Raw genomic sequence first — 27,971 nt, 5'->3', positions numbered from 1 at the left:
GGCTCGCAAACGACTCACAAGGCATCTTGAGACTAGAGACCAAGCAGGACACACACACCCACACCCACGAGCTTGAACAGTGAAACGATTCTGATTTGTTCTAGTTTGTATTAGCGATGGGCTTTTTTCTTTAAGTGAGTCAAATCACTTGGCTCAAGAGTCGACTCTTTCGAATTCCAAACGACTCCTTGACATTTTACCTCCAAAAGTACCAAAGTTGTTGATTATCCCATTATCAGTCGTTTAACTGTTCAATAAAATCTTCTTGTGATGATCAAAATAGCAGTATGCGTTTGTTATAACATCTGTTTAAATGTGAAAACTGCATTAATTGTTAGGCGTGGCAGATGCTGAGAAAAAGCCTCAAACACGCATACAGTTCTGTCCCGAACTGAACATTCTTATGCTGCCAAAAAGATTCATTCACTGATTCGTTCACTGACCCTTGCCGTAAGTTACATCATTACACCAGTAGGTGGAGTCAGTGAGTGTCTTTTTTTATTATTGTGTTTAGATACTATGAGTAAATGTTTCATTCACTCGACATTAATTTAGAAATGCAAAGCTTTCAAGAGTATTATAATTTATTAAAAATTGGCATGTCCAAGACTTTCTCACAAGAGAAAGTATTGTAAATTTATTTTAAATTCAGTCAGTGCAGGCTAGTTCTGAGAGAGTGGTCACGAATGAGGATACGAATGTAATTTTGAGGGGAAGAAAAAAACAAAAAAACATACGTGTAGGTATACATGTATGAAGTAGTTTCCAATAATTAAAAAAATATATCCTTCAGTTATTTTTACACATTCATGCTATGAACAACACAACAACAATACATAAGGCTTGTCAGTAGGACTACCACTAATCCCCAAAATATAAAAAGTTTAGCACACAGCCGTCCTTACGGAGGCTTATGTCTTCTTCTTCCCTGCCATCTAAAAGGATCAAAGACATCGTAACGATGTTTATGATGTGTGTCAATTGTGTTTAGTGTCTGTATGTTGTGTAACGTCCTATACCTATCCCAGCATGCGAAAACTCTGGGGGCTCTCTGTTTAAACTTAAATGATAGCCTTAATACACAAAACACATGACTAAGCATGACATTGAATTCTTTTGAAAAAACACATCCACACAGACACATCCACACACACACACACACACACACACACACACACACACACACACACACACACACACACACACACACACACACACACACACACAGAGTCACTCACTCACTCACTCACTCACATGCGCATTCCTGCTTCCTTTTGTTCAGGTCTCATTAGCGCATGGATAAAAACAAAAACTCCTTTTGAGGTCAATGTGTGGGAATTTCACTTGTGTACTCTGTCTCTCTCTCACACATATACACACACACACACACACAATGAGCTGTACTTTAATACCCCCATACGGACAGCAACATTACAGTCCCAATACGCATATATACAAAACAATGCACTTTCTCTGTGGGTGCCAACAGTTTTGCCCCACGAGAGAGAGAATAATACAGCTTCCACACAGATACGAATTTGACACTTTTAGTTTCGGAAAGTGTTTTATTCATACTGCCTGAGAGGAAAAAAACCTGTACAAACACTCACACGCACACGCACACACACACAAACACCTATATGCACGAACAATAAAGAACTTAAAACTCAGTCAGAAGAATCGACTGAACTATACAGAAAGCTTTCTAACAAAAGCAGCAACAGAAGTCCTCTCACTGTACAACAGGACCGACACGACACCGTGAGACACACAACATCCTCAACCACCGGCACTGTTTCCCATCATCTGGTCTTAAACGCAAGGTCATACATGACTCTCGGGTTCAGCCGACTCTCAGAAACCGTTTACTCGATCGGTTCTCAGATTGATCTTTGTCTAGGATATATTGTTTAAATCTGAGATCAATTCAATCTTGCAGTCGTGGCCAATAAGGGCACACTGTTTCTGGAAGAAATGAAACATTTCAGAATTGCATGTATTTTTCATTACTGATCTAATTAAAACCTTTCCATAGCGCACTCAGACCTAGCTGGAATCGTACAGGATGTGTTGTTATGACAGCCCAGGTATACACATGTATAAGAGGTCTCACACACACCAACACACACACACACACACGCTTTTCCTCTGAACAGTGTGGCACGGTACGGCTCTAACCGAGGACTATCCATGTCATATCACGCCTTGGTTGTGATGACTAACGGTTAGCACGATTAGTAAATTACTAAGCAAATTTTACAAGTTTTGGAACCAAAAAAAGAGCGGTGTACCTCAGGGCTCCATTGTGGGTCCTATACAGTTGAATTTTGACTTATTTCATACTCCTGAAAATCTCTCTTTGCAACTTCCCCTTGATTGTCTCTGGGCTATTAAATGACGGACTTTCCTACATTTGAATAAAGTTAAGATGGAAGTTGTTATATTTGCTGATCCAGACTCTACTAGAGCTGCAGTTAATAAAAAGGGGCCACTAAAAATGTTTGAATAATGTTTGAATAAATGCCAACATGATTAGTTAATACTGCATAAAAATTCATAAATTAATTCTTTTTGAAACATTCTGAAAATTCTGTCGCGCTATCGTCCATTTCACCTCACAGGCTGAAGTATTGATCATGATGACAGCCGGGGTCAATACCTAAATTTTAGTGAAAACAGAGGATATTTTGTACCTTGATGAGAAACTGAAAATGAATATTGCAATACAATATATGTTTTTATGGTATCGAGCTGTGACGTTACGCAATGTTCGGCGGAAAAGCTCTGATAATACACACACAGTCTCAGGTTTTGAGTCTTTTGATCCTTCATATCGTCTCTGAACAGCCAGAAACAACACACAGCGTGCCGTTCATTACAACCCCCCCCCCAGCTTCATCTTTGTAGGAACCAAAGATCATAAATTTGGAGCGGGTCTTTCATTGACAACAAAATTGATTGTACACGTGATCCCGTCTGTGTTCTCAGTTCACGTCCATATGGCAGGGGTTGCGTCCTGATTCCACGGCAGCCTGGTACATAAGTAAAAAGTCTCGATATTGAAGAGCGCAGCCGAGACGCGCCTCGCCAAACCTCACAGCTCCCGTGAACAGAAACTCCTCCAGTCCCGCCCACTGTCCCACCCCTGAATCCGATCTCTGCTCCACCTGGATCGCACAACGCCGTGGGACCCGTACGCGTCCTGACCACCGGCTGCGCCCTCGTCCCTCAAAAACACGTCGCTTTTGCCGATACAGCCGACTCACTGACACCAACACTGAGGCCTGCTGCTCGTCATCACCATCTTCCACGACTGACTCAATGCTGCCTCTCACCACTGAGATAAAGAGAGAAAACAACAGAGAGTTAGGGTTTATATGTGCAGGTACACATAAGACCCTCGTCCATACACTCTTGGCAGGTTCCAGTTGGACAGTTTTTAAATATCTGATGCAGAGTGGAACCAACATGAACCGATGTTGTTTTGGGGGTGTGGCTAGCAGTAACATACCAGCACAATGGTTTTAGTGCCAACAAAATCAAAATCCTTATCATTTCAACAACAAAAAGCATAGTGAGTGTAATTCTCTTAAGAGTTTTGTTTTGTTTCGAACTGTTATTAACTAAAGTATCCTTTTTTTTTCTTTTTTTTCTTTGACAATGGCTACAGTCATCACCTGCTGCCATAACAACGCTGTAGCTTTAATATTAAACTGATCTGTGTGTCAATGAGGTCAGGAACCACAAGAGGTCAACACTGAGGCCTGACTGAGCAAAAGAAGAAGAAGAAAAACCCTATACGTTACATACGAGAGAAACTCTGGAAAAAAGAGAGAAAATAGATGGGAGTGAAGAAACGATATCATACCGAAGTCACTGGTGCAGACAGCCATGAGAATCTCATCGTCAGTGCAGGGTGTACACGGATCTGCAACACACACACACACACACACACACGTGTTTGTCTTAAGATGCTTGTGAGGACTTTCTGTTGACTTAAAGATGCGTCTAATTAATGCTGTGCTACATCTAACGAACCCTAACCTTAACCTCAGGCCCTGTTTACATTAGTGTGTTTTCGTTTTAAAACGCATAACTGTTGCTATGGTTACGCCTGTCGTCAACACTACTCCGACCATCAAATACGCAGACTTTTGGAAACGCCGAAGAAAACCAAAAGGAAACCTTTGGGCTCTTTTTAGTGTTCATAAATAACAGTGGCTGTTTACGTAGTGGGGACCAGAGCCCACAAGGTCAAAACTTTCCGATATTCTTGTCCTATTTAAGGACATTTGGTCTCCACCTGCCCACACACAGTACCATCAAGACTCTAATGTAAAATCAGGAGTGATCACATGACCGCTAATGATAGTTCAGCTAACATAAGCACTATATTCTACACATGCTAATGTTAACCTCAATCTCTCTCTCTCTCTCTCCCTCTGTCTCCCTCTCTCTATCTCTCGCTATCATGTTATAGATTTCGTAACCTTGCCTTTATAAGGTTCTATTTCCGATTCATTCTTAATTCAGAATTAAGAATATAATATTGACCTTGCAATATCGAAGGCGTGATTTGTTTGGTTGCATCTTCAGTATTGTGGGGGACACAGCCGTTTATAGGGTGCCATTACTTTTTGTCCAAATTGAACGGCTAGTTTTATTTGTGGTAATTGACGGATTCGGTTTGGAATGGGTTTTACTGCTGTGTAAATGAGCTTCAGAGTATAAATGATTTCAACTCGACCGCCTTCCATCTATTTCCTCAGACTGAGTTTAGGCACAGGGGGATGATGGGTATTCTGCGTGACCTTAAACCCTATCACGACTACACGGGAACAATTATTATAAACGTTACACTGCTGTGCAAGATACTAGCTGTAAGAACAGAGTTGTAGACTTTTTTTGACAACTGGCGTCGATCACCTGAAACCGAACGGAAGTATATTTGGGTTTTATTATATTTAATCTGTTTAAAACCTTTTCATTTACATTTACATTTATTCATTTAGCAGATGCTTTTATCCAAAGCGACTTACAAATGAGAAAATACAAGCAAAGCGGTATATCAAGCGGAGAACAATACAAGTAGTGCAACCGTACACGATCCATTAATTGAGTTCCAGAAGAAGCAAAGTGCGCAGAGTAGAGGTGTAAGCGCCAGAGTAATTTTTTTTTTTGGTTAGGTGTTGGCAGAAGAGGTGGGTCTTTAGCTTTTTTTGAAGATGGTGAGAGATTCTGTGATCCGGATTGAGGTTGGAAGTTCATTCCACCACTGAGGGACAGTTAGTATTAGAATGTTCTGGAAAGGGACCTTGAGCCACGCTGAGTATTTACTACTAAGTGTCGGTCGTTGATTGATCGCAGATTGCGTGAGGGAACATAAGCCTTCAGGAGAGAGTTGAGGTAGGAGAGTGCTGTTCCGGACAAGGTCTTGTAGGTGAGCATCAAGGCCTTGAATTTGATGCGGGCGGCTACAGGAAGCCAGTGGAGGGAGATGAAGAGGGGTGTGACGTGGGTTCTCTTGGGCTGGTTGAAGACGAGACGTGTATTTTCATTTATATTCCTCTTATACATTTAGCTTTTGATCTTTTTTGGCATGAGTTGGGAGACGCCACGTGGCGGTGATTTCCTGCAAAGTCTGTTTCCTGTCTCACTTCTGATCTTTCCACTCATTCATCCTTCACACACACACACCTCATTCCACACTGCTCCCTCATTCTTCCTGCACTTCTACTCCCTCCATCCTTCCTTTCCCCCTGTTTTCAACACCCTACCCCAACCCTGCTGTTTGTGTGTGCGTGTGTGTGTGTGTGTGTGTGTGTGTGTGCATGTGTGTGTGAGATATCCCAATCCTGGGGTGTTTACAGGAAGCGGGTTTGGAAAGGGGTGTACTGCTTTTTTAACCCCATACAGAGTAGTGTTTTTCTCACTCCCTCTGTGTGTGTGTGTGTGTGTGTGTGTTTGTGTGTGTGTGTACGTGTGTGTCTAAGCATTTAGTCAGAATAGGGAACAGGGACTCTGGAAGGGTGTGAAGTACCAAGATTAATACAAGTCAGCACACACACACACACACACACACACACACACACACACACACACACACACACACAACACACACAGATAGAGTTACACTTCAGAGACTCCCCCTTTGCAACCCCCACTTCTTTTACTAACCCTTGGTTACAGGGTTCAGAGTGTGTGTGCATGTGTGCGTGTGTGTGTGTGTTACCTTTCACATAATACACAGTGCATTAGGGTCTGATTCAGTTTGAATTTTAAATACCTACAATTTTACATACTCTTCTGTGTCCACACACACACACACACACACACACACACTCTCTCTCTCTCTCTCTCTCTCTCTCTCTCTCTCTCTGAGTAAAGCTAATAGGTGAAGCCCCAGGAGGAACCCCATACTTCAGTTTATTTAATATATAAATCCCACATCCTGTGTGTGTGTGTGTGTGTGTGTAAACATTTCAGGGTAGCAAGCTAAATAAACTTTTCTAACCAAATTTACTTACTTGACTTACACAGCGCTGCTGAATTCTGGATTGTGATTGGTCAGAAGGTGTTGATTAGTTTACAATAACAGCGGATCTGACAGTAGTGCAGCTGCACATCACAGGTTTATATTAATACACTCGATCTAATACGTTATCGTTTCTATAGTAACAGACTTATACAGCAGACGCAGGTTATACAGCATGTTTTTTTTTTTTAAAGCACAAGAGACCACTTTTGTCTCACTGTTTTAATTCCGGATTTGGAGTAAACACGACATTTTAACCACGCTGGCTCCATACAAAGCTGTCTTTCATTACATCTGTAACAAGCCGACCAATCAAAAGCAATCAGACATGCCGTTTAACCAATCACGTTTAATAAAGCAAAGCGGGCGCTCACGTGTAACATGACGCCGTGATTGGCAGCGAGAGAGGCCGACCTGACCCGAGCTCGACCTTCTGATTACACTGTTTATTTTTTTATGTCACTAAGAACATGAAAGTGGGAGGGGTGTGTGTATGTGGGGGTCGTTTTTCAGTGCTCTGTCTAGTCCACGGCTCCTTCTTTCTTTCCAACCCCGCCCCCATCTCTCTTTGATCATTTCTAGCACTCCCCCCCGCCAAATCTTTCACCTCTCACATCAGCTGGGTGTGGAGTTAATCAGCGTGACCGGAGTCGTTATCAGGCCGTTCGCCATGAGACAAAACACAGGGACACAGACGCACAGCAATCAGCTCGCAAACACACATCAAAGACAGAAAGTCTGCGAGCTCCTTAAAAATAACAAAACAAACCTTGTATTTATATTTATGCTGCATTTGGTGAGGCTGTAACCCTTGTAAATTCACAACCTCCAGCCGGGAAGAACCAAAGAAAACACGCCCTCAAGTAGAAATTCCTATCCGACTAGAGGACTTGTCGGGTTTGACGACTGACGATGAATCCTCCCTTGTGTAGGGCGCATCCCTTTGTGGCCCACTAGAGTCGTCAAAGTTTCACGCTCGGCTCTTCTGTATGAACTGTCCTCTATCTAAAAACTTCTCCATTAGAAATAATCTTGGGTTTTAAACAATTTTTAAATTATCATATCATCGGATGTCTCTATTTGCCGTGTGTCTTACTGTGTGGTGTAGAACGGATTTAATTAATTAATTTAGTGATTTATTAATATTTCTCATTTGTATGTACTTCATAGTTCAAAGGTCGACAATCCCGACTTACATACAGGTCACATTTATTTTCAAAAAATTAATGTTCTAGAATTTCTATGCAACCCCCCTCCTTGCGCCGTCTAGTAACACCCCCCCCCCCCCCCCCCCCCCCCCGTTTTAGGTCCACTGATCTAGACTAATAATAAGCCAGCGATAACAATAACCAAATGTACAAAATATAACTTTAAAAAAAAAAGAGTGTACCTGTAGTTGAAAGCGTCTCTCCTGCTGTCGCTCGCTCTCCTCTGATCAGTTCGTACTGAAAGGCGGTGACCCTCTTGCTGATGTCTGTGTGTGTCGAAGCCTGAACAAACAGCGCGCCCTCGTTGAGGCTAAAGCAGCGGACTCGGCCGGCCGCCTGCTCTTCCTCGCTCAGCAGCATTCGCATCACTCCCGCTCGCTCCACGTACATGCTGGCTCCGCGAGTATCGGCCCGGGGCTTCACGCAGGCGCTCAGTCGCGTTTCAGCACCCGCTTCGGGAAACGTGTTGGGCCTGAGGTTCACGATGATGGCACCGGTGGGGTAAAGCCACTCGAGAGAACCTTCCGAGCAACGCAGGTACACCTGCTCTACATCCCGGGCGTGAGCCTCATGAGTCAGACCACTGCAGAGACGGACAGAAACAGAGTGTTTAGGGATGAGACGCTGTGTGTAGTGTTGTGTAACTGTGTGAAGTCACAATTTTCCGATAACAGCACACACAACGTGTTTCTCGGCAAAACAATGTTAAACTACAGAAAACTACACCATAATCAAAGACCCCCCCCCCATTTATGTTTATGTGGAGCGTCTCCCTGATAATCAGCTTTTGCTATAGAAACTATAACAACGTATTAGAACAACATAACCCTGCGCTACTGTCGGAGCCGCTGTCATAGAAAATTAAATCAACAGCATCTGACCAATCACGATCCAGTAACTAAAGTGCTCACGCACACACTAAAAAAAAACAACACAGTTTTCCAGGAAGCACATTTCATTAATCAGGAATGTGAAACACTCATTACTCTGACCTTGGCTTCTGTTAAAGTGTTACAAATGCAGTCAGACGAGCCGATAAATAAATCATTAATTACAAAAAAGTGATAAGCTGAACTGAAAACGAGAGAGAGAGAGAGATGAGAGAGTGGGTGTGAGAGAGAGATCCTGATAAAGAGTGAGAAAGAGATGAGAGAGTGTGAGAGAGTGTGAGCACGAGAGAGAGACATGAGAGAGCAAGAGAGACAGAGAGAGAGAGAGAGAGATGAGAGAGATAAGAGAGACAGAGAAAGGTTCCTACTAGAAACTTCAATGTGGCAAATTTTCTTGGTGCTGAGAAAGTTGTTAAATAAAGTTTATGAATGTTGAAATGTACTTAAACCCCTTTTTAGTTGTAGGAACACTGATGGACATTTCATTAAAACATTAGTTTTGGTCTAACAGAACGTCGTGTGCTGGGTCAGGAGAACGTTTATAGTTCTAACAACGTTCAGTTCCCAGTAGAAACTTCAACGCTGCAAATGTCCTCGCTGTCGAACGTTTGAAAGTAAACTGAATAAATCGTGTGACGATGTTACAGCGATGTAGTTTCTTTTGCCAAACTAAGAACATTTCCAAGCTTTCAAACGTTGCAGGAACGTTATTTCTGGAACGTTAAATCCTGGCCTTCCTAAAAACTGTCAAATACACTACTAATCTTTCAGATAACGTTGTTTTATTAGCTGGCTTTCAAATCCTCCGTGACTCACGAGTGTTTCTTTGTTCTGTTGTTTCCGGGCCATAAAACAGAGATCAAAGCCTGCGCGCCGGGTCTGATTTATATTTCAGCGTAATTGAGCCCGGGGTGAAGGAGGGTCGGCACGCAGAATTTATGGAAATCAGAGATGAAATATTAACCAGGAAGCTCAAAGTCTCGCCTCTGATGCCAACACACACACACACACACACACACACACACACACACACACACACACGTCCATCCCATTATACACTAGATACGTTATCTATCTAGAACTATCTGTATATGACATTTTTTAAAGAATTGGTTTTAGTGTTTCTGGAAGAAAAGCCAATTTTTGAAAAATGAATTAAAAGCGAATCTGTTTTTTCAGTTTTAATATTAAAAGCATACCAGCTATGTAAATATAATCAGAACCCAAATCAAAGTATATATATATATTTTTAACATTATACTTTAGAGGTGTACATTTTTTTTCAGTTTCCATTTCAGAACTTGATGTTTAACCTCGTGTTGTAAATTCTGATATTGGTATATTATTTTGGTATTTTTTATATTTATCGTTGGTACGTTTTCTACAGGTTTACTTGTCCCTATTTTATAATTGGGCAAAACATTAAACCTCTATTAAAACCGATATTACAGTATTACTCATATTAAACACCGTTATATTATCGTAAGCATGCTGCATGGGAATTTACCTGATTATCAGTCTACCTCTGTGCTGTAATCCATCTTCCATCAGGGAAAAAAACGTATAAGTAATTGAATACCCATGCTTGCACCCGCGTCCGGAATCTCCTCATTAGAGCTTTGCTTTCGCTTCTAATCACGCTCATTAAATAATTTCTCTCGCCCCAATTAAACCAATTGATTCCAGAGCGGCCTAATGGAGCCCAGATTGGTGGGGTAAGATCAGAGAGAGAGAGAGAGAGAGAGAGAGAGAGAGAGAGAGAGAGACGGGAAGAACTTCTAGCAAAAGTAAGAAGTTCAGCTAAAAATAAAAAAGTAGCTATTTTCCTCTCAAACCAAATGGCGGTAATTACACATTTCTAGCACCTTCTATAGTTCTACACTGGAGTTAGGAAGTGAATATTGATCAGTAATGGAAGTCTATAGCCATAGCATTGTGTTTCGTCGTTTTTGGCCAAAGATTTTCTTTTAAATTCTGTCTTTTTACTCTTCAAATGACAACACAGACGAGTTCTTCAGGAGGATAAACGTGAGGCGTTAAGAGCAGGAAACAAAGCTTCAACACCCTCACACACTCACACCGTTTACAGCCTCATAAAACATGTGCTAATGACCTGATGGCTGGAACCAAGTGTGAAGAAAGCAGGAAGCACGAAAACTTGCAGCTGGTCCAGTTAGACGGGTCTCTTCGTATTTCTTTATTTTATAAAAGGAGTGAGATATGATGTCATGATGTGGCACTGTGGTGTGCGACCTTAAAGGTCATACACAGAACCCAGTAATTGGGGTTACATGCAGGACCCTGTAACTGATGGGTTCTCTTTCCAAAACTGTACATTTACCTTATTTAGGTTTGTTTACATAGCCTACCTTAAAATTATTATTATTATTTTTTACAAAAGTTTTCCAGGTGAAAAACAACATAGTAAAGGTCTAGTAGATGTACCCCTGGGGTAACACACCACCAACAAGGACGTGAGAGTGTAGGACTTTAGAAAGTCGGATCCATATCATTTAAATCACACTTGTGTGTGGGAAAACATTGAAAACCAAACAACAACAACAACAACAACACTTCAATTTTTTTTAATCCCACTGCTGTATATTGAGCAGTTCTGCAACAAATTACGTTTGAAGCCACAATTCCTTTCACTGCCAGGATCTGAAAAGATCCCATCTTGTCAAATGCATCAAATTTTCTTATTTATGCCAATAAACATCCCACCATTACATTCTCCTTAAAACAGTAAGTGACTTTTGTGGTTGTCTTTCACAATTACTCAATCAAATAAGCCCCGCCCTCAATCTATGATGCCATCCATGCATTTTTTTTAGTAAGATATGATGAAAAGGATAAATTTTGTCTGGATTATGATAATAACTTAGTGTTAAGGGGTTTTCCTGCTTGCAGCTCTCCCAGCACATAGAGTTGCCACAGGTTCTCCCAGAGGGAAAGAAATCAAACACATGTGAAGTTTCTAGAGGTTCTAAAGGTTTAACCCCAGCTGGGCAGTAAAACACTACAAGGTGTATTGTTACATTATAAACAGAGCACCAGCATCGTCCCTGTGTGCAGAATGGCGGTGAGATGTGAGTAAAACAGCTGTTTACGGTACAGTACCTCCCTCTCCAGCTGCACTGGTCACTGGAGTACTGCGCAACTGCGCTCGCGCATAAACACGCAACCAGGAGCGCGCAAATCATCCTCTTCCTCATCCTCATCATCGTGGTGCACGTTTAAAACCTCTCCGTAAAAAGAACTAAGATCAAATCAAAGTTTTACTCTTCCGCTCTCAGCGACCAAAACTCCAAACTCTCGGAAAAGTTCATCTCGTTCCCAACGCGCGCGAGCCAGGAACCGTTACACTCCGGACACTGCACGAGCGCGCTACTGAGTGTGTGTGTGTGTGTGTGTGTTTATGGATGGGTTGGTGGGTGTGGGTGTGTGTATAACCTCCCACCTTCTGTGAAACCACGCCCACACCACGCCTCCCTTCGGTTTCAGTCCCAAACAGCTTTTCTACTCTCATTAGTGCCCTAAAATAAAGCGCAGCTGTGTGTGTGTGTGTGTGTGTGTGTTCTGAAGCTGTGATACGACTCCATGAACAGGCGTATCATATTTAACTTGAGTTAAACATAACACACACCACTATAATCACATAACACGCTCCATAATCTCCTTTAAAAATGTAGGCTACAAATAAACTCAGCCAAAAAAAGAAACGTCCTCTTACACTGGACTGCTTTTATTTCCAGCAAATTTCTGAACATGTGTAAATATCTGTATTAAAAGGAAGAGATTCAACTGAACTGTTTGTAATGAAGCTTCAAGACGCTTCCTGTATGAAGAGATTAATGTTCCGCAGTATTCATGTGTGATTTTGTTCCGTTCTTCTAAACATATTGTCCTTAAATCTTGTTCAGTTGGATTCGAGTCAGGTGATTGGCTGGGCCATTCTAACACTTTGATTTATTTCTCTGAAACCAATTGAGAGTTTCCTTTGCTGTATGCTTTGGATCGTTTTCCTGCTGGAAGCTCCACCCACGTCTCATCAGCATCATCCTGGTGGATGGCAGCAGATTCTTCTCAAGAATCTCCCAGTAAAGGGCTCCATTCATCGTTCCTTCAGTTATATGAAGTCTGCCAGTACCATGTGATGAAAAACAGCCTCACACCATGATGCTTCCACCTCTAGACTTCACTGTTAGTGTAGTGTTTTTAGGTTGATGTGCAGTGCCATTTCTTCTGCATTGCCTATAGTTTTCTCTGTGACGATGGCACCTGCTGCCTCCAAGTGTTTCTGGAGCTCTTTCCGAGTGGTCCTTGGCTCTAGGGCGACTCTTCTGACCCCCTGTTCAGTAATCTTGCGAGGAGCTCCTGTGCGTGGCCGGTTGATGACGGAGTGATGTTGCTTCCACTTGTGGATAACGGCCCCAATGCTGCTTACTGTAGGATTCAGAAGTTTTGAAATAAGTCTGTATCTGATTCCATCAATATGTTTCACAAAAATAAGGTTGTGAAGGTTTTGGGAGAGCTCTTTGCTTTTACCCATCATGAGATGTTCCTTGTGTGACACCTTGGTAACGAAAAGCCTTTTTTATAGACCATAAATTTACTAACCCAGCTGATATTAATTTGCACAGATAGGGGGTGTAATTACTTACGGATTTCAGCTGGTTCCTTGCCTTACCTTGCCTTGGAGAACTGCGTTTTCTTAGCGTGTTCAATACTTTTTTCCCAGTATCATTCCACTTTATTACACATAACTTTAATTATGGACTTTAATGTTGTGAATTCTTTATATTTCCCGATTTCTTGAGTTAATACTGAAGTCCGGTGAAAATGTCATGTGAATAGCTTCATTGGAAGTATATTTACTGCAAAAAATGTTGACACGTTCAATACTTATTTCCCCTGCTGTATGTTTATTAAAAATATAGCATTTATTACTATATTACAAAGTAAACAATGAATAATACGAATAGAAATATCATGAATAAATAATAACGAATTACGAGTAAATCAGTTAATACTGTATATTTATTGGCTCTTATAAAAGATCAAGCTTTACATTACTTAATTAACAAGTACCTTATAAACATAAACCAGCAAAAGTAAATAAATAAATACACTTGTGTACGTGGAGAAAGAAGAAGTTGTTGTATACGTGATGAAAGACATCAGGCTGAAACTCAGCAGGACTCGAGGACCACTTCTGGGTCTAAACATCATCACAGCTACTGGAGAGAGGATTTGGGCTGTTTCCATGTTTTAATTTGATAACCCGACACACACTCGCCTGAGCACTCTGTCTCTCGGAGTGTGTGTATGTGTGCGAAAGCTCGGGAGCAGGTGGTGCTGAATTTTTCCCGTGAGAAAATGGCGCAAGGAGCAGCGACGTAACCGAGTCACCACATTCCACCACATGACACAATTTAGTGAAATGCTGCAAAGAGCAAACACAACACACACACACACCACACGCGCTCACACACCACACAATAAATATTCAATAAATATTTGATTTAATAATATTGCAGTTGAATCAACACTGCAAAGAGCAAACAGCTTCCTAAGTTCTCCACATGGTGAACACACACACACACACACACAGTGAGGAACGTGGCTGCTGACCTCAGATAATGTCTTAACACAACATACGCATTCCTCTGTCTGTGTCCTACCCACGAAGGCCACACTCCTGTCTTTCAACACTCTGTAACACACACACACACACACACACACACACACACACACACAATAGGATGAATGAGTGTTTTGAGGTTTAGAGAAAAGTAAACAATAAAAGCACAGAGAATTGCTCTCTAATCGCTGCACTTATCAGCTACATACAGTAACACTGAGCTCACACACACACACACATCCCATATCCCTCTCCCTTCTCTCCATCTCTTTTCCTTTTGTCAGTCATTCAATCTTCATCAGTCACACCTTGAATTATGCTTTCTCTCCATTATCTGTTCATCAGTCAGTTGAAGTGATAATAATCCACTCCCTCCTTTAAACCGAGAGAGAGCAGGGTCTCCTCTAACACACCGCCCGTCATATCCTACAGAGAGAAAGAGAGACAAAGAGAGGGAGAGAGAGAGAGAGAGACAGACAGAGGGAGAGAGAGACAGAGAGAGAGAGAGAAAGAGAGAGAGAGAGAGAGAGACTGTGTGTGAGTGAGTGTGTGTGTATGTGGGTTAGAAATTGGTCACACAGGAGCCTCATTAGGATAAGGGAAAAAAACAAGCATCATTTACAGAAACTCAGAAACAACACTGTGTGTGTACGGTCCTCATAATTAATAGATTACCTGAGAAGTGTGTGTGTGTTTCAATCATTTTCTAAAATCCTCATAATGAATAGATTATGTTACGTGTGTATGTGTGTGGGAGCTAGAGAGAGAAGGAATATTTAAATTGTTCTGTTAGGTCCTCACAATGATCAGAACACCTGACAAGTGACACACGCTCGCGTGCACACAGACAGACAGACAGACAGACAGACACACACACACACACACACACACACACACACACACACACACACACACACACACAGAGTACTCACCAGTTTAACACACACTATAAATGGAGGTGATGAGTCTCTGTAGTGCAGCACAGGGATTCTGGGTTTCGGACGTTCCTGTAAGAAAAAGAAAAACACGGACATGTTGTAAGGCTCTTCTGAAGACCAAATAATGAAGTCCCCATAACGTCAGGAAGATGAAGAAACATATAAAGGGACATTTTTTCTTTTTTTTTTTTATACAGACATAGTTTGTTTTCATTTCCTTTTGGGTTGTAAGCTACAGTAATACAATAACAATACACAGAACGTATAGAATTACGTGGGTGTGTGATGTTACCTTTGAGTCCTCGTATGTGTAGAAGCCCTTTTTAATTTTGTTCTCATCTACATCGCAGAATGCTTTCACCTGCGTGCGTGCGCGCGCACACACACACACACACACACACACACACACACACACTTGTCAGGTTTACTAATAAGGACACCACAAATTAAAACTCACATACACACACACCCCTCAGGTATTTCAATAAATATAAGGACCTCACAAACTCTCACACACACAAACACACACACAGACACTATGAACTATTTGGACATGCCCATCAGCCTACAGCGCATGTCTTTGGCCTTGGGGAGGAAACTGGCGTATCCGGAGGAAACCCCCGAAGCACGGGAAGAACACGCAAATTTTTAAAAACCCTGCAACTTTCATATTGCAAAATAACAGAATTTATAAACCCCGTCCTGAAGATGTTGGACAAATGTAAGTTAGAGCTTGACCTCTGACTGTCACAAAGCACCGACACTGGAAACTCCTTCCATCAACGTTAATTCAACACTTCCTTACAGAAAACTTCACCACTTCAATCATAACACACGTTTTCTTTTTTTAATCCGTTTACGTACACGTCCCTGTGAACGAGCCGTTACTGTAGAAACAATGATAACGCATTGAAACAATTCATAATAAAAAAAATAATAAACCTGTGATTCACAGCTGCGCTCTTTCACAGCTACTGACTCGTACCTTCTTCTGATTGGTGGATGCCAGGCTGCGGTACAGTTTCCGTCCCTGTTTCCCAGCATTCCACACGGTGAATGAATCCCATTGTCCCAGCACTCTCTCCTCCAGGAAGTCCACTCGGAGTTTCCAGATGGTTTCCCTGCACATCCACCAGAGCTAGACTCAGAGTCCTCTTACACATAGCTAACTCTTCCTTACAGTTTGAATGAGCAATTAAATTTGTTTTGAGGAAGGAGGAGAAAAGGAAATGAAGGAGAGGAGGAAGAGGAGGACCACTCTTTCGGGATATTTAAAGAAACTTCCTTTATGCAAGTCTTTCGACCTTGGAACAGAGTGCAGAAAGACCACACACACACGTTATGGGAGGACATTTTTAATACCTGACCTCCAAATGCCAGAGATTCAGCATGCAGGAGTGAAGATGCCAGTCATGCCGAGGAGATTCCTGGTATTCCGAAAGGATTAACGTTGTTCAGATTCCTCACTAGGTGACACGGTGGAGTAGTGGTTCGCACGTTCTTGCCTCTGGGGTTGGGGGTTTGAATCCCACCTCCACCCTGCCCTGTGTGCGTGGAGTTTGCATGTTCCAACCGTGCTTCTGGGCTTTTCTCCGGGTCCTCCGGTTTCCTCCCCCAGTCCAAGGACATGCGCTGTGGGCTGTCTGACATCTCTAAACTGTCCATAGTGGGCAAGTGTGTGTGCGACAGTGCCCTGCAATGGACCCTATCTACCTATCTATCCATCTATCAATCAACCTATCTATCTATACATCCATCAATCAACCTATCCATCTATCTATCTATCTATCTATCTATCTATCCACCAACCTATCTAATCTAGATAGTTACTTCTGAGGCGCGTTAGGAAAGTTAGCATGTCAAAACAACTTTGAGCACAGAGAGGTTTTTTTTGTTGCCGTTTGTAGGTAGAGGTGAAGAAAATGAGCAAAGAGCTTTAGAATGTTTAGTTAGCAAAACGTTTGGTTGCAAATGGCTAAATGTAGCTGCTGGCGGAAAATATTGAATATTGACAACTGAAATGATCATTTTAAATCTGGATTTTTTTTTTAGCTAATTTTTTATGATAGACAAAGAAGAATATATATATATATATATTTTTTTTTTTTTTTAAAGCGGAAATCAGAATTTGGACCACTAAAATTTTTCAATCATCCACTTCTGTACAATCCTGATATTTTATTATTATTTATTAAAATGTGAGTAAGAAGTTATTCAGCTGGAGCGTGTACTACGATTGGATCATGGATCCTGGACACTTGGTCCATTTGAGCTGGAATGTGACACCAAAAAGGAACCAAGGACAATCTCTACACACAAGCTGAACCGAAGCCTGATCACTGGTTTCCTCGTGTTTTATCATTATTATTATTATTATTATTATTATTATTATTATTATTATTATTATTATATTCTTACTAACTTATTTTTAATTAGTTTGCTGCAAGAACATGAAAGTAAGTATATGGTATCAGTTGGAGCTAATCATCTGCAGAGATACAGATGATTCATACTCTATTTGGCACCACACACACACACACACACACACACACAGAGAGAGAGAGAGAGAGAGAGAGAGAGAGAGAGAATAATATAACTGACTGTGAAAGTGTTCATTTCTGTCCAGCATCAGTGAGTCATCACAGAGAACCAGAGGTATACTTTCCCTTCGGTCAGTCTCTCTCTTACACACACACACACACACACACGGGTACAGGGATAGTGTTTCAAATTCCGTAGGTCAGATTTACTGTGGCTAACTGATAATCAGCGTTTTCCCAACACGAGAGAGAGAGAGACAGGGAGAGAGACAGAGAGAGGGAGACAGAAAGGGAGAGAGAGAAAGAGACAGAGAGAGAGAAAGACAGAGAGCGAGAGAGAAAGAGACAGAGATACAGTGAGAGAGGTAGAGAGACAGAGAGAGCGAGACAGAGAGACAGACAGAGAGAGCGAGAGAGAGACAGAGTGTGACAGACAGAGTCAGAGATAGAGTGAGACAGAGAGAGACAGAGAGACAGAAAGAAAGAGAGAGAGAGAGAGAGAGAGAGAGAGAGAGAGAGAGAGAGAGAGAGAGAGATATGGACAGACAGACAGAGAGAGAGCGAGAGAGAGACAGAGAGAAAGTGAGACAGAGAGAGAGAGAGAGAGAGAAAGAGAGAAAGAAAGAGGGGCTGGCAGTTAAAGAAAGTGAGAGATAGAGTACTCATGCAGAAGACGAGAAGAGGAGTAATGCGATGCTATAAAACAAACGAATGGAAATGGCAGATGGTCGATGCTCCGTTTCAGAGACGATCATCTATAAGGATATTTAACGTTCCATGTTTATGTTATGTTTCTGGAAGGAGTCTCCAGTGTCAGTGCTTTCTAACAGTCAGGGGTAAAGCTGTAAGTGCTAGTGTTAGTGATATGAGTGATAACGTTGTGTTAAGTGGTAAAGGCTTACACAACCTGCTCTACATGAAATACTCCTACAAGCTCATGTAAAAAATAGAGAAGTGGTGTTGTATTTACCGCCGATATGACGTCATAATCTAAACTCGCGGTTGAGGGGATCGTTCCGAGGAGGAAGTCCAAGGAACTTTTGTGTTTCCAAGTCAGGGGTTGGAAAGTTCAGGTGATGTGCTTTAATTGAAAACAGCGTTGTTAAATGGACTACTTACATTCACAACGCAATTGTAGCACAGAGCCAAGCAGTGGAGGGTTTTAGGCCTTGCCTGAGGGGCACACTACGGCTGCCTGGCTGTCCTGGGACTTGAATTCACAACCTTCCAGCTGGCGAGTGTCAGACATTCCCCGAGGAGGACAGAAAAATAGAAACCTCTTGACCATGAACCTTTTTTCAGTCGAGGTCATGGTTAAGGGTTTAAATGTCTCCTTGTGATGGCATTTAGTCTTGGTGTCAAGCTGCATTTAGCTCCGTGTGTGTGTGTGTGTGTGTGTGTGTGTGTGTGTGTGTGTGTGTGTGTGTGTGTGTGTGTGTGTGTGTGTGTGTGTGCACTTACTCTAGCACAGAGTGTGTTGCTGCATGCTCATGGTAGCGATAAATCAGAATACACTCGTCCACTCGGATCACTCCCCCTCCCCGGCGAAGACTCTGGTAGAACCACAACAAGTCCTCCGGAACCCCCTGAGGGAATGACAGAGAAAGTGGGAGGTGCTTGAGCAAGGAAAATAAGCTCCGATTGGTTGACACGGTGTCGCTCTTGAGGGCATTTGCGTGAAGACTTCGATACGGTTGGTCAAGGGTGAAGCTGTTTCTGGACTCAAGGCCGATCGTGAAAATCAACAGTCTGCGGTTTTTGCTTTCACTGATCTCAGGCATGACTGCACTGTGGATGAAAGTGATTAGTTGCTTGTGGTGGGGCAGGCGGCGAGGGGGGGTCTGGAGCATCGCGTAACATGATTTATATTGAAGTTAAATGAAGTAAAACACGTTCCTTCACCAGGCTGCTGTATGGGAAGGTGTATTTATCCAGAGTGAAGTGGATGTCAGGCGAGTTTTCAGTGCTGGTGAAACGCAGGTTAAAAACACGCCAATTCTGCGCTCGAGACCAGGTTCAAACTTGTCATTTCTCCACTTTACAATGGGTAAAAGCCACCAAAACGCCTGTTCGACAGAGTGACCGGCCACCACCCGGTCATAACTGGAATTCTGTTTTGCTCTCACGATTGTCTGCGCTGCATTGACCCCACTGAGGTAGGGATGCAAGTTGCTTCTAGTTCGGCTGTTACTCGCATCGAGCTCGCCATCACGGTGCCAGAAACTGGCGCGTCTCGTGAAGGCCTACATCGTTTGCATGTAGTGTTTTTGCTGTCTGGATGGCGTGCTTCGGTGTGCAACGTTAAGGCCCAATCTCAACAAATCCAGAAGCGATGGGTCAGAACTCGAGGATTAGGTCGAATCAGACTCACCTTGCCTCCTTCGTCAAAAGGGCCGACTTTGTGGAACCAGCAGCGCGAGCAGAACCACGTTGGCATGACGACCGTTGGCCCGTGAGAGGTGTAGACCTGAAATGTGACACGACCCTGCATATAGTCATATAATTATACACATACACACACAAAGTGAAATCCCCTTCAGATACACGCAGCTTGTGTAAGGTACAGGCCGATGACTAAAACTCCAAGTCATAAAATATCCATAGCTAATATTTTGCAGATGAACGCTGACCACTGTGCAATTCGGCTTATTATAGGCATATGGTGTATCATATTTCTTCCTCTGTGTGTGTGTGTGTGTGTGTGTGTGTGTGCAGGTTTTAGCCCTTTTTTTTTTGGCTAAAACCAAATTTCCCTATTTCCCCAGGATTTAATTTAAGAAGAAATAAAATAAACTTTAATAAAACATGCAGATGTGCGTGATGTTTCCAGCGCAGTACGACACAGAGGTGCACCAGAAGTTTCAGCGTCGTGTTATTGAAGGAGTCGAAGTGGAGCTCTGAAAAAAATGGGAAAGTCGAAAGAATGTGGTGGCTGCGGTTGTGGTTTTATTAACGTAGAACAGTTTTGAAACTGCTGATGGGTGAAAGCTGGTGACCTCTGTAAGCCCTGCGTGTGTGTGTGTTTGGTGGAATGTGCAAACACGGCCTATTGAAATCCGGCCCTGTTTTCAATCAGAAAGAGACAGAGTTCAAATGCTGTCACCGGACAAACATAAATATATCCATGTCCATCTGAGACCCTCTGAGATGCTGCATAGAGCTGGAGTCCAGCCGAGCTGAGCACGGGACAGGGGATTTCATCAGGAACGTGACTACGACGGAGACGGAGAACCTGCCGAAAGAGTCAGAGTGGCTAATTCCTCAGATTTAATGGTCTGTGGAAACCAAAACTGAACTCTCTGGAACGAATGCTAAAGCATACATCTGGAGGAAACCAGACACCTGGACAATATCCAGAGATGGTTTGGGTTTTTTTCTCTTTTTTTTGCAGCAACAACAACGAGGATGTTTCTGAAAATCACAGGAAAGAAGATGAACGGATGAAAGTACTGACAAAAACCTGAAGATCAGGAGTTCAGCTCAGGAGGGTCAAATATTTACCTTCTAACAAGACAATGGCCTGAAACACAGCCAACACAAACTAGGAGTGGCTTCGAGACAAGTGTTCGGATGTCCTTGTGCGGCCCTGAGCCTGACCTTGAAGAGACATGTAATCACTCGCTGAATCAGACGCTCCTCATCCAGCCTGACAGAGCTTAAGAGATTCTGCAGGCAGGAACAGGATCCACAAGATCCACAAATTCAGGTGTGTTCCAAGTGTAGCATCAAACCCTAAAACCTAAAGCTCTAATCACTTACCAGTGACCTTCAACAAAGCAGAATTCGTACTCACAGAAACAAATGCAAGATCAAGGAAACTCCGCAGGATTCGGAGGAGCTCGCGATTTTTTAAAAAATTACTGCAGATTCGGGCCGAGACACGTCACGCGACGTCATCGCGACGCGAGATTCACGTACAGCTATAACGTCTCGTTTACCAACAAACATCGCCGCGAAAGTGCGCAGAACTACTGTGCTCAATCGTGATTTTGCCAATTCGAGTAGTTTTCCAAAAAGTAAAAAGTTGTTTTGTTGTTTTTTTTGCACGTTTTAAGAAATAAATTTACAAAAGGTCATTATTATTATCCTCATTATAATTATACCCGAACGCAAAAAAAATTCCAAAACGATTTTTAAAAAATAAAAAAGTACATTTCAAAATATTATGAATCTTATCGTCATTATTATTCCATAAGCTACCGTTCGCATTATTATTTAGAAATTCGAAACTGATATCACAAGTTAAACGGGAATGATAATTCAACACTTCAAGGCTGTACTTTAATAGCCTCTCCTTCTGGAATAACTCCTGACAGGGTTTCTGTTCGCTCCGAGCCGTGTCACGCGGAGGATTTTGTCTCCGATAATCAGAACCGTGCCCTGAATTCTGACCTGAATTCCAGTCTCTTCTCAAACGGACCAGTCATAAGAAGTATGTACTGAACCGTGTGACAGAATGCTCATAGTTAAACCCTTTCCTCGGTGACTCGCTGAACACAGCAGCTGTTTTCAGAATCTCCGAGTCATGTATACGAGCGCGAGAGCAGCTCCTGGGGGAATCTCCGAATCTGAACACTGTATTCTCTTATCCTGCACACACGCGAGCCCCACCCCTTACTGTCTCTCCGCATGAGCGTCCACACTAAGCCCCGCCTCTTACTGTCTCTCCAAATGAGCTTCCACACTTACCAATAGAAAACAGCTCTCTTTAATGCTTTCCAAAATTCTATAAATTTCTCTTTAAATAAACATAATTACAATAAAAATAAAAAAACACACACATACACACACACGTACACACACATAAGCTCTTTTTCTGTTTTGGAAAAGACTGGAATTGTTCCACTGATCTACAGTCCCCTCTGAACCAGATTGCTCTCTGTCTCTCTCACTCTCTCTCTGTCTCTGTGTGTGTGTGTGTGTGTGTGTGTGTGTGTATGTGTGTGTGTGTGGAAACAGCGGTCTCCAGGTACACGTCCTGTTTTTTCCAGTGACCTTTGACTCCATGGCACGCGACCTCTCAAACCATAACATGACGCACCCTTTTCCTGACACACACACACAGCTTTAGCATACATCCTGATGCAAACACACTCAAATACGGCAAAGGAAGATGAAAGGTGACCATCAGCACTTCCTGAAGATAAATAGCCACTCACCAATCACAGTGAAAGAGTGTGTGTGTGGTTTTTTTTTTTTTTTTTTTTTTTAAAGTCTGTGTGGACATCAGATTTATCCTCTGATGGCAGTAGTCTTGTGTGTGTGTGTGTGTGTGTGTGTGTGTGTGTGTGTGTGTGTGTGTTTTACCTGTGTAAGTAGTTGCTCTGGACTGAGTGTGTTGATCCACCTGGTGTAGCGCTCAGTAGAACCTTCTGGAACACGCCTCACCCGACAACCAACAATCTACAAGACACAAGAACCAGGTCTTTTTCCTCACACTTTCCTTTTTATTTATTTTTTTATTGCCCAGTTTTGTCCTGGGTTCAAAAGTCAAACTAACCTGGGGTAAAAGGTCAGACTGACCCTTAACCCTTATGGTAGCTGCTTCTCAGAACGTAAAAAGTGAAGAGCAGACTCCTATACCTGGAAGTTTCCTTCTACGAACAAACCTGCAGGAACGCAAGCTTGCAAGCTGCAAGCATTCATCAGCAGACGTGATCCTCCTTTACATCAGGTTTACTGATGAGGCTAACGCTAACCCAGCTAGCTAGATACAAAAAAGACTCCTAGCTACCTAGAACGTCCATGTTATTGTTCGATAAAATAAAAGGAAAGAACTACTCAGTTTATTACTCACTCTTTTAACTCTACAGCAGTGGTCACCAACCCTGTTCCTGGAGATCTACCTTCCTGAAGACTCCAACCATAATCATAATCGTGCCCACCTGACCATCTAATCATTGCCTTAAGAAGTTCTTGATCAGCTAAAACAGGTGTGTTCTGCGATTTTGGCTGGAGATGAAATGTGCGGGAAGGTAGATCTCCAGGAGGCAGGGTTTGGTGGAAACGTAGAGGAGGGTAGATCTCCAGGAAGACGGGGTTTGGTGGAAACGTAGAGGAAGGTAGATCTCCAGGAAGACGGGGTTTGGTGGAAACGTAGAGGAAGGTAGATCTCCAGGAAGACGGGGTTTGGTGGAAACGTAGAGGAAGGTAGATCTCCAGGAAGACGGGGTTTGGTGGAAACGTAGAGGAAGGTAGATCTCCAGGAAGACAGGATTTGGTGGAAACGTAGAGGAAGGTAGATCTCCAGGAAGACAGGGTTTGGTGGAAACGTAGAGGAAGGTAGATCTCCAGGAAGACGGGGTTTGGTGACCACTGCTCTGCAGTGTTCTTTAGAACCTCAAAATATACCTCTAAAGAGCCTTTCAGGCACAGTTCCATGTAGAACCATTAACTATCCAACCATTACCATTGACGAGCCTTTGAGGAACAAATTTTTTCTGAGCAGGTTTACCGTGGCAAACTGATACATTTTCCACATTAGTGTCGGTTCAACACCGCTTATTAACACTATCTACACTCTTGTAACACTACAGAGTTCTTCAGTTTGGGCCCTTAAAGGTTCTGTATTCTGTACTCCTACAGAAGAGCTTTTAGAAAAGGCTCCAGGTAGACCAGAAAGAAAGGACTACTGAGGAACCTTTTTGAGGGAGGCTTTTTCCTTATTTAAAGTCCTTGTGGAGTGCCTTGAAACACGCAGTTATCCGACATGTTGATGTAATTTACACTGAAACAGGAAGTCAGGGCGGGACATATCAAGTGTCTCCTCCCCCTTTTTAAATAGCCAATAGAGTTTTGCTGATCTGACAGCCCGGGCTAAGCCGTACTCGACAGTTAGTACCATGGATTTTTATAACGTTGGAGACGGGACACTTCAGATTCTAGACAGCAGATTTGATTGGACAGAAAACTGAGGAATGATGTCATCAAAATTGTTGGTCCATATCGGTGGTACAGAGAGCGTGGACATTTCGAATGCATATACCTTATAAATGTTTATTTTGTCATTGTTTTGGAGCGCACTAGCTTATAGATAACCTTAAGGCGGACATATTCATAGTAAAAGCCACAAAACTGAATCCTCCATGTTCTTCGGCATCAGAACAGAACTTATGTAGCGGAGGATAGCAACAAGGCAGTAGAAGGAACATCCTCGTAATTCCTCACTGTTTCTGCTGCTTTTCTCTTAATAGATGGAATTATAGCTGGAGGTGGTAATGAGCACCATAAAAAAAACCCAAAACCACAGAAAGTTCCCCAGATTCCAGACACAGTACAGAACCGAGGGGTTTTCACCAAGCCGCACTGCTGACGCGGCAGGGATGTGGGGACGCAACCACACACGAAGACATGTTAAGTTTAGCTCAACGTCCGCAGATATGGGCGAGCTCGCAGGCAAAATTAGGTGTTAATCATTAACACGCCACAAGTTAACCTTTTAGAACCGATGAGAAAAATCCCAAGCAGTTCATTAGTGGTATAAAAAGGGTTCGTTCCTCTAATGATGTTCTTAACATAGTTAAAGGTTCTTAGCTTCCTACAGTGGTTATATTCGGTACGTTGTCTGAGAGAAAAAACCCCTGACCAATGCAGAACTTTCTCAAAAGTTCCCCCCTACATCTTTCTTTAAATAAATGCTCTGTGTGAATTTATCACTGGCATTTTTAACCCATCATCATCATTATATCATCCATCCATCTACCCAGCAATCTCTTCACCCATCCATTCACTCAACCTTTAATCCATTCATCCATCCATCCACCCAGCAATCTCTTCACCCATTCAATAATCCATCCATCCACCCAGCAATCTCTTCACCCATCCATTCACTCAACCTTTAATCCATTCATCCATCCATCCACCCAGCAATCTCTTCACCCATCCATTCATCCATCCATCCATCCACCCAGCAATCTCTTCAACCATCCATTCACTCATCCATCCATCCATCAATCCTTCCATCCACCTACCTATCCACAAATCAATCAATCAATTCACTCATCCATCCATCCATTACATTTGACAGAGGATCACACTGTCTCAATAAAGGTCTTCATGAGTTATAATACTGCATATAGGAGTGAGCCTACAAACTAACTGTCCCTCAGTGGTGGAATGAACTTCCAACCTCAATCCGTGTATATATGAGCGACTCACAGTATCGGGGTTCAGTACAGCAGCTTCATACTGCAGTCTCACTCTCTGGGGCAGCATGACGTCATCCTGAAACACACACAAAAGCAGACATGTCTTACACTAATGCCTACTTTAACGTGTTTACTCTATAGCGATCTAGATGAGCTGTACATTATGTAGAATATATCAGACTTGTAAATGGTTACACGAGAGATTTGTTCAGTTTAAACACTAACCCTGTATTTAACATTCATATCTGGGGTTTTTTTCCATTCGAATTTTAATAGATATAAAAGAAGCCCAATGGAGGAAGTCTCTAGCTCTTATGTCAGTTACATTGGTGTACATTTATTCTGCATTGATGGTCCATCATCGCTGCTGTGTACATTACATCGTACCCACTGCTGTGGCATTCCTGATTTCAGAACGTTTCAGAAGTTCGTGACGTTTATCAAGACGGCACAACCCGTTCTAATTCTGTTAACGGTCGGCACCAAGTGGAACAAGTGGAATTTTGGTTGTCAGTGTCTTGTATATACGATTTAACATCTACATGCTATTACCCGGCTTATCCTCGATCCAAATTTCCAGAAGACTAGCAACCATGTTCTCAGAGCGGTAACGCCCAAGTGCGTTGTGCGAAAAACATGGACGTCCTGCACCATAACGCTAATATTCCAATCAAGTCTATAAACGAAATGATACTATTAGCAAAACTCTCCATTTTCCTCTAAATATACGTCACGAATTTATTTCACCTCCACAGTTTTTCCTGAATGCGGAGTTCAACTGCGACTTGGAATCACTTGAATAAGCAACCACTAGCAGTTAAACACAGGGAGCGTGTGTGTGTTGTGTCTGGGAGCTGTTTAAAAAGTCAGAGGTCATAGCTTTAGCTTGTTAACGTAAGGCCCAGACACTTAAAACAACAAATGAACAAGTCTCAGCCAAAACATGCACACAACCATGCTTCGACATCTGCTTCTGCATGTCAGCTGCTCTGTGACTCACTTTCACCGATTTTTTTTTGTCCATGCGTACACACACACACACACACACACACACACACACACACACACACACACACAAAGAGGAAGAGAAAGAAAAAACCCAAATATGAACTTATTATATGCTATCTCAAAAAAAACAGCAAACAGAAACATTGGAAAAGAACAACATAACCTCCCAAATAAAAAAATAATATTATAGTGATTATTTCTACACTAAATCACAATCTTCAACCACGGATTCCCAAGATACCCATAAACACCGTCATATACATGATGCAGTGTAAGACTCATGAAAACACACACGCTATTATAAACGTGCATCCAAATGGTTCCTGCCCTGAGTGACATCTGGTTCCTGCTTGTGCTCAAAAGTTCTCAACACATTCTTGCCTCATTGGGAGATCTGGACCAAAGACAAAGAACTGAAGGATGAACAACACTTTGCCCAATGACAGGAACCATTTAGCTAACCGTGAAAACAAACTGCATGTCCATGTGCACTGCAGAAAGAAAAAAAAGGTCAAATAAGGATCCGTTCATCAAACCAAAACAACAGCCCTTCACTACCACTGGAATCAACAGAGCCACAGTCTGTTCGGAGGTACTGCTGGGATGAATGGAGCTCACAGGTTCGTCTTGCAGAAGGTCTGAAAGTAGGGACGGGTCTCCTAGTCGACTAAACTCCAGAAAAAAGTTGCATAGTAGCCCTTCACAGAACAGCATGTCTCACAGCGGAAACCCTTTCCTTAGTCTGGGTTTTTGCACTTAACTAGCTGACTAGCCCAGCGTATATTATTAGATTATGTTAGTTACCATTTTTCACCCGAGCCAATTACATTTCCAAAAAAAAAAAAAAAAAAAAAACACATCTGGATGCTGGAACTTTTCTTTGCCTGGTGAGTTTAGCTAGATAATTTATCTTTTGTCTACTCCTTCAACGGTTTTAACTGATCTGTAGATGCCCCCTAATGGACAGTTAAAGCAGGAATATCGAGAATATCCATGTTGTCTGTTTGGATATTCCCTTACGGAATGGCGGAATGGCCACATTTCACCTGCCTTTCAGAAAG

General features: G+C 42.4%; 2 protein-coding genes across 6 annotated transcripts in view; both read right to left on the bottom strand.

The window, feature by feature from the left end:
- Positions 1-1,389: 1,389 nt before the first annotated feature.
- Positions 1,390-12,049, bottom strand: metrnlb (meteorin like, glial cell differentiation regulator b). Its single transcript, XM_017457564.3, has 4 exons — positions 11,754-12,049; positions 7,926-8,326; positions 3,869-3,928; positions 1,390-3,337 (listed from the first exon to the last, which is right to left on the bottom strand). The coding sequence occupies exons 1-4, from the start codon at positions 11,855-11,857 to the stop codon at positions 2,985-2,987; spliced, it is 918 nt and encodes a 305-aa protein (XP_017313053.1). The 5' UTR covers positions 11,858-12,049; the 3' UTR covers positions 1,390-2,984.
- Positions 12,050-13,657: 1,608 nt separating this feature from the next.
- The window catches only part of b3gntl1 (UDP-GlcNAc:betaGal beta-1,3-N-acetylglucosaminyltransferase-like 1), a 19,291-nt gene continuing 4,977 nt past the window's right edge, over positions 13,658-27,971 (bottom strand). For 2 of the 5 annotated variants that reach the window (XM_047151418.2, XM_017457562.3), the window contains 8 exons: positions 25,913-25,978; positions 23,063-23,158; positions 20,127-20,222; positions 19,217-19,341; positions 16,201-16,336; positions 15,508-15,576; positions 15,210-15,284; positions 13,658-14,703 (listed from right to left, as the gene is read on the bottom strand). In XM_047151418.2, coding sequence (XP_047007374.1) covers positions 14,623-14,703; positions 15,210-15,284; positions 15,508-15,576; positions 16,201-16,336; positions 19,217-19,341; positions 20,127-20,222; positions 23,063-23,158; positions 25,913-25,978 — 744 coding nt within the window. In that variant the 3' untranslated portion in view covers positions 13,658-14,622. The remainder of the gene's footprint in view (positions 14,704-15,209; positions 15,285-15,507; positions 15,577-16,200; positions 16,337-19,216; positions 19,342-20,126; positions 20,223-23,062; positions 23,159-25,912; positions 25,979-27,971) is intronic. The other 3 variants (XM_017457563.3, XM_053676055.1, XM_053676056.1) reach the window with 3 other exon arrangements.

The sequence above is a fragment of the Ictalurus punctatus genome, chromosome 26, assembly GCF_001660625.3.
Source record: "Ictalurus punctatus breed USDA103 chromosome 26, Coco_2.0, whole genome shotgun sequence".
Classification (NCBI taxonomy): Eukaryota; Metazoa; Chordata; class Actinopteri; order Siluriformes; family Ictaluridae; genus Ictalurus; species Ictalurus punctatus.
The sequence above is the reverse complement of the archived record's forward strand: the minus strand, read 5'-3'. Positions and strand labels throughout refer to the sequence as shown.

Bases quoted from the DNA above. Each gene is read 5' to 3' on its own strand.
- metrnlb (XM_017457564.3), bottom strand. From the start codon at position 11,857: ATGATGAGGATGAGGAAGAGGATGATTTGCGCGCTCCTGGTTGCGTGT. The intron at 8,327-11,753 runs GTACTGTACCGT...CCGTCTCTGCAG, and splicing joins CAGTGCAGCTGGAGAGGGAG to TGGTCTGACTCATGAGGCTC. The intron at 3,338-3,868 runs GTATGATATCGT...TCTTTATCTCAG, and splicing joins TGTCTGCACCAGTGACTTCG to TGGTGAGAGGCAGCATTGAG.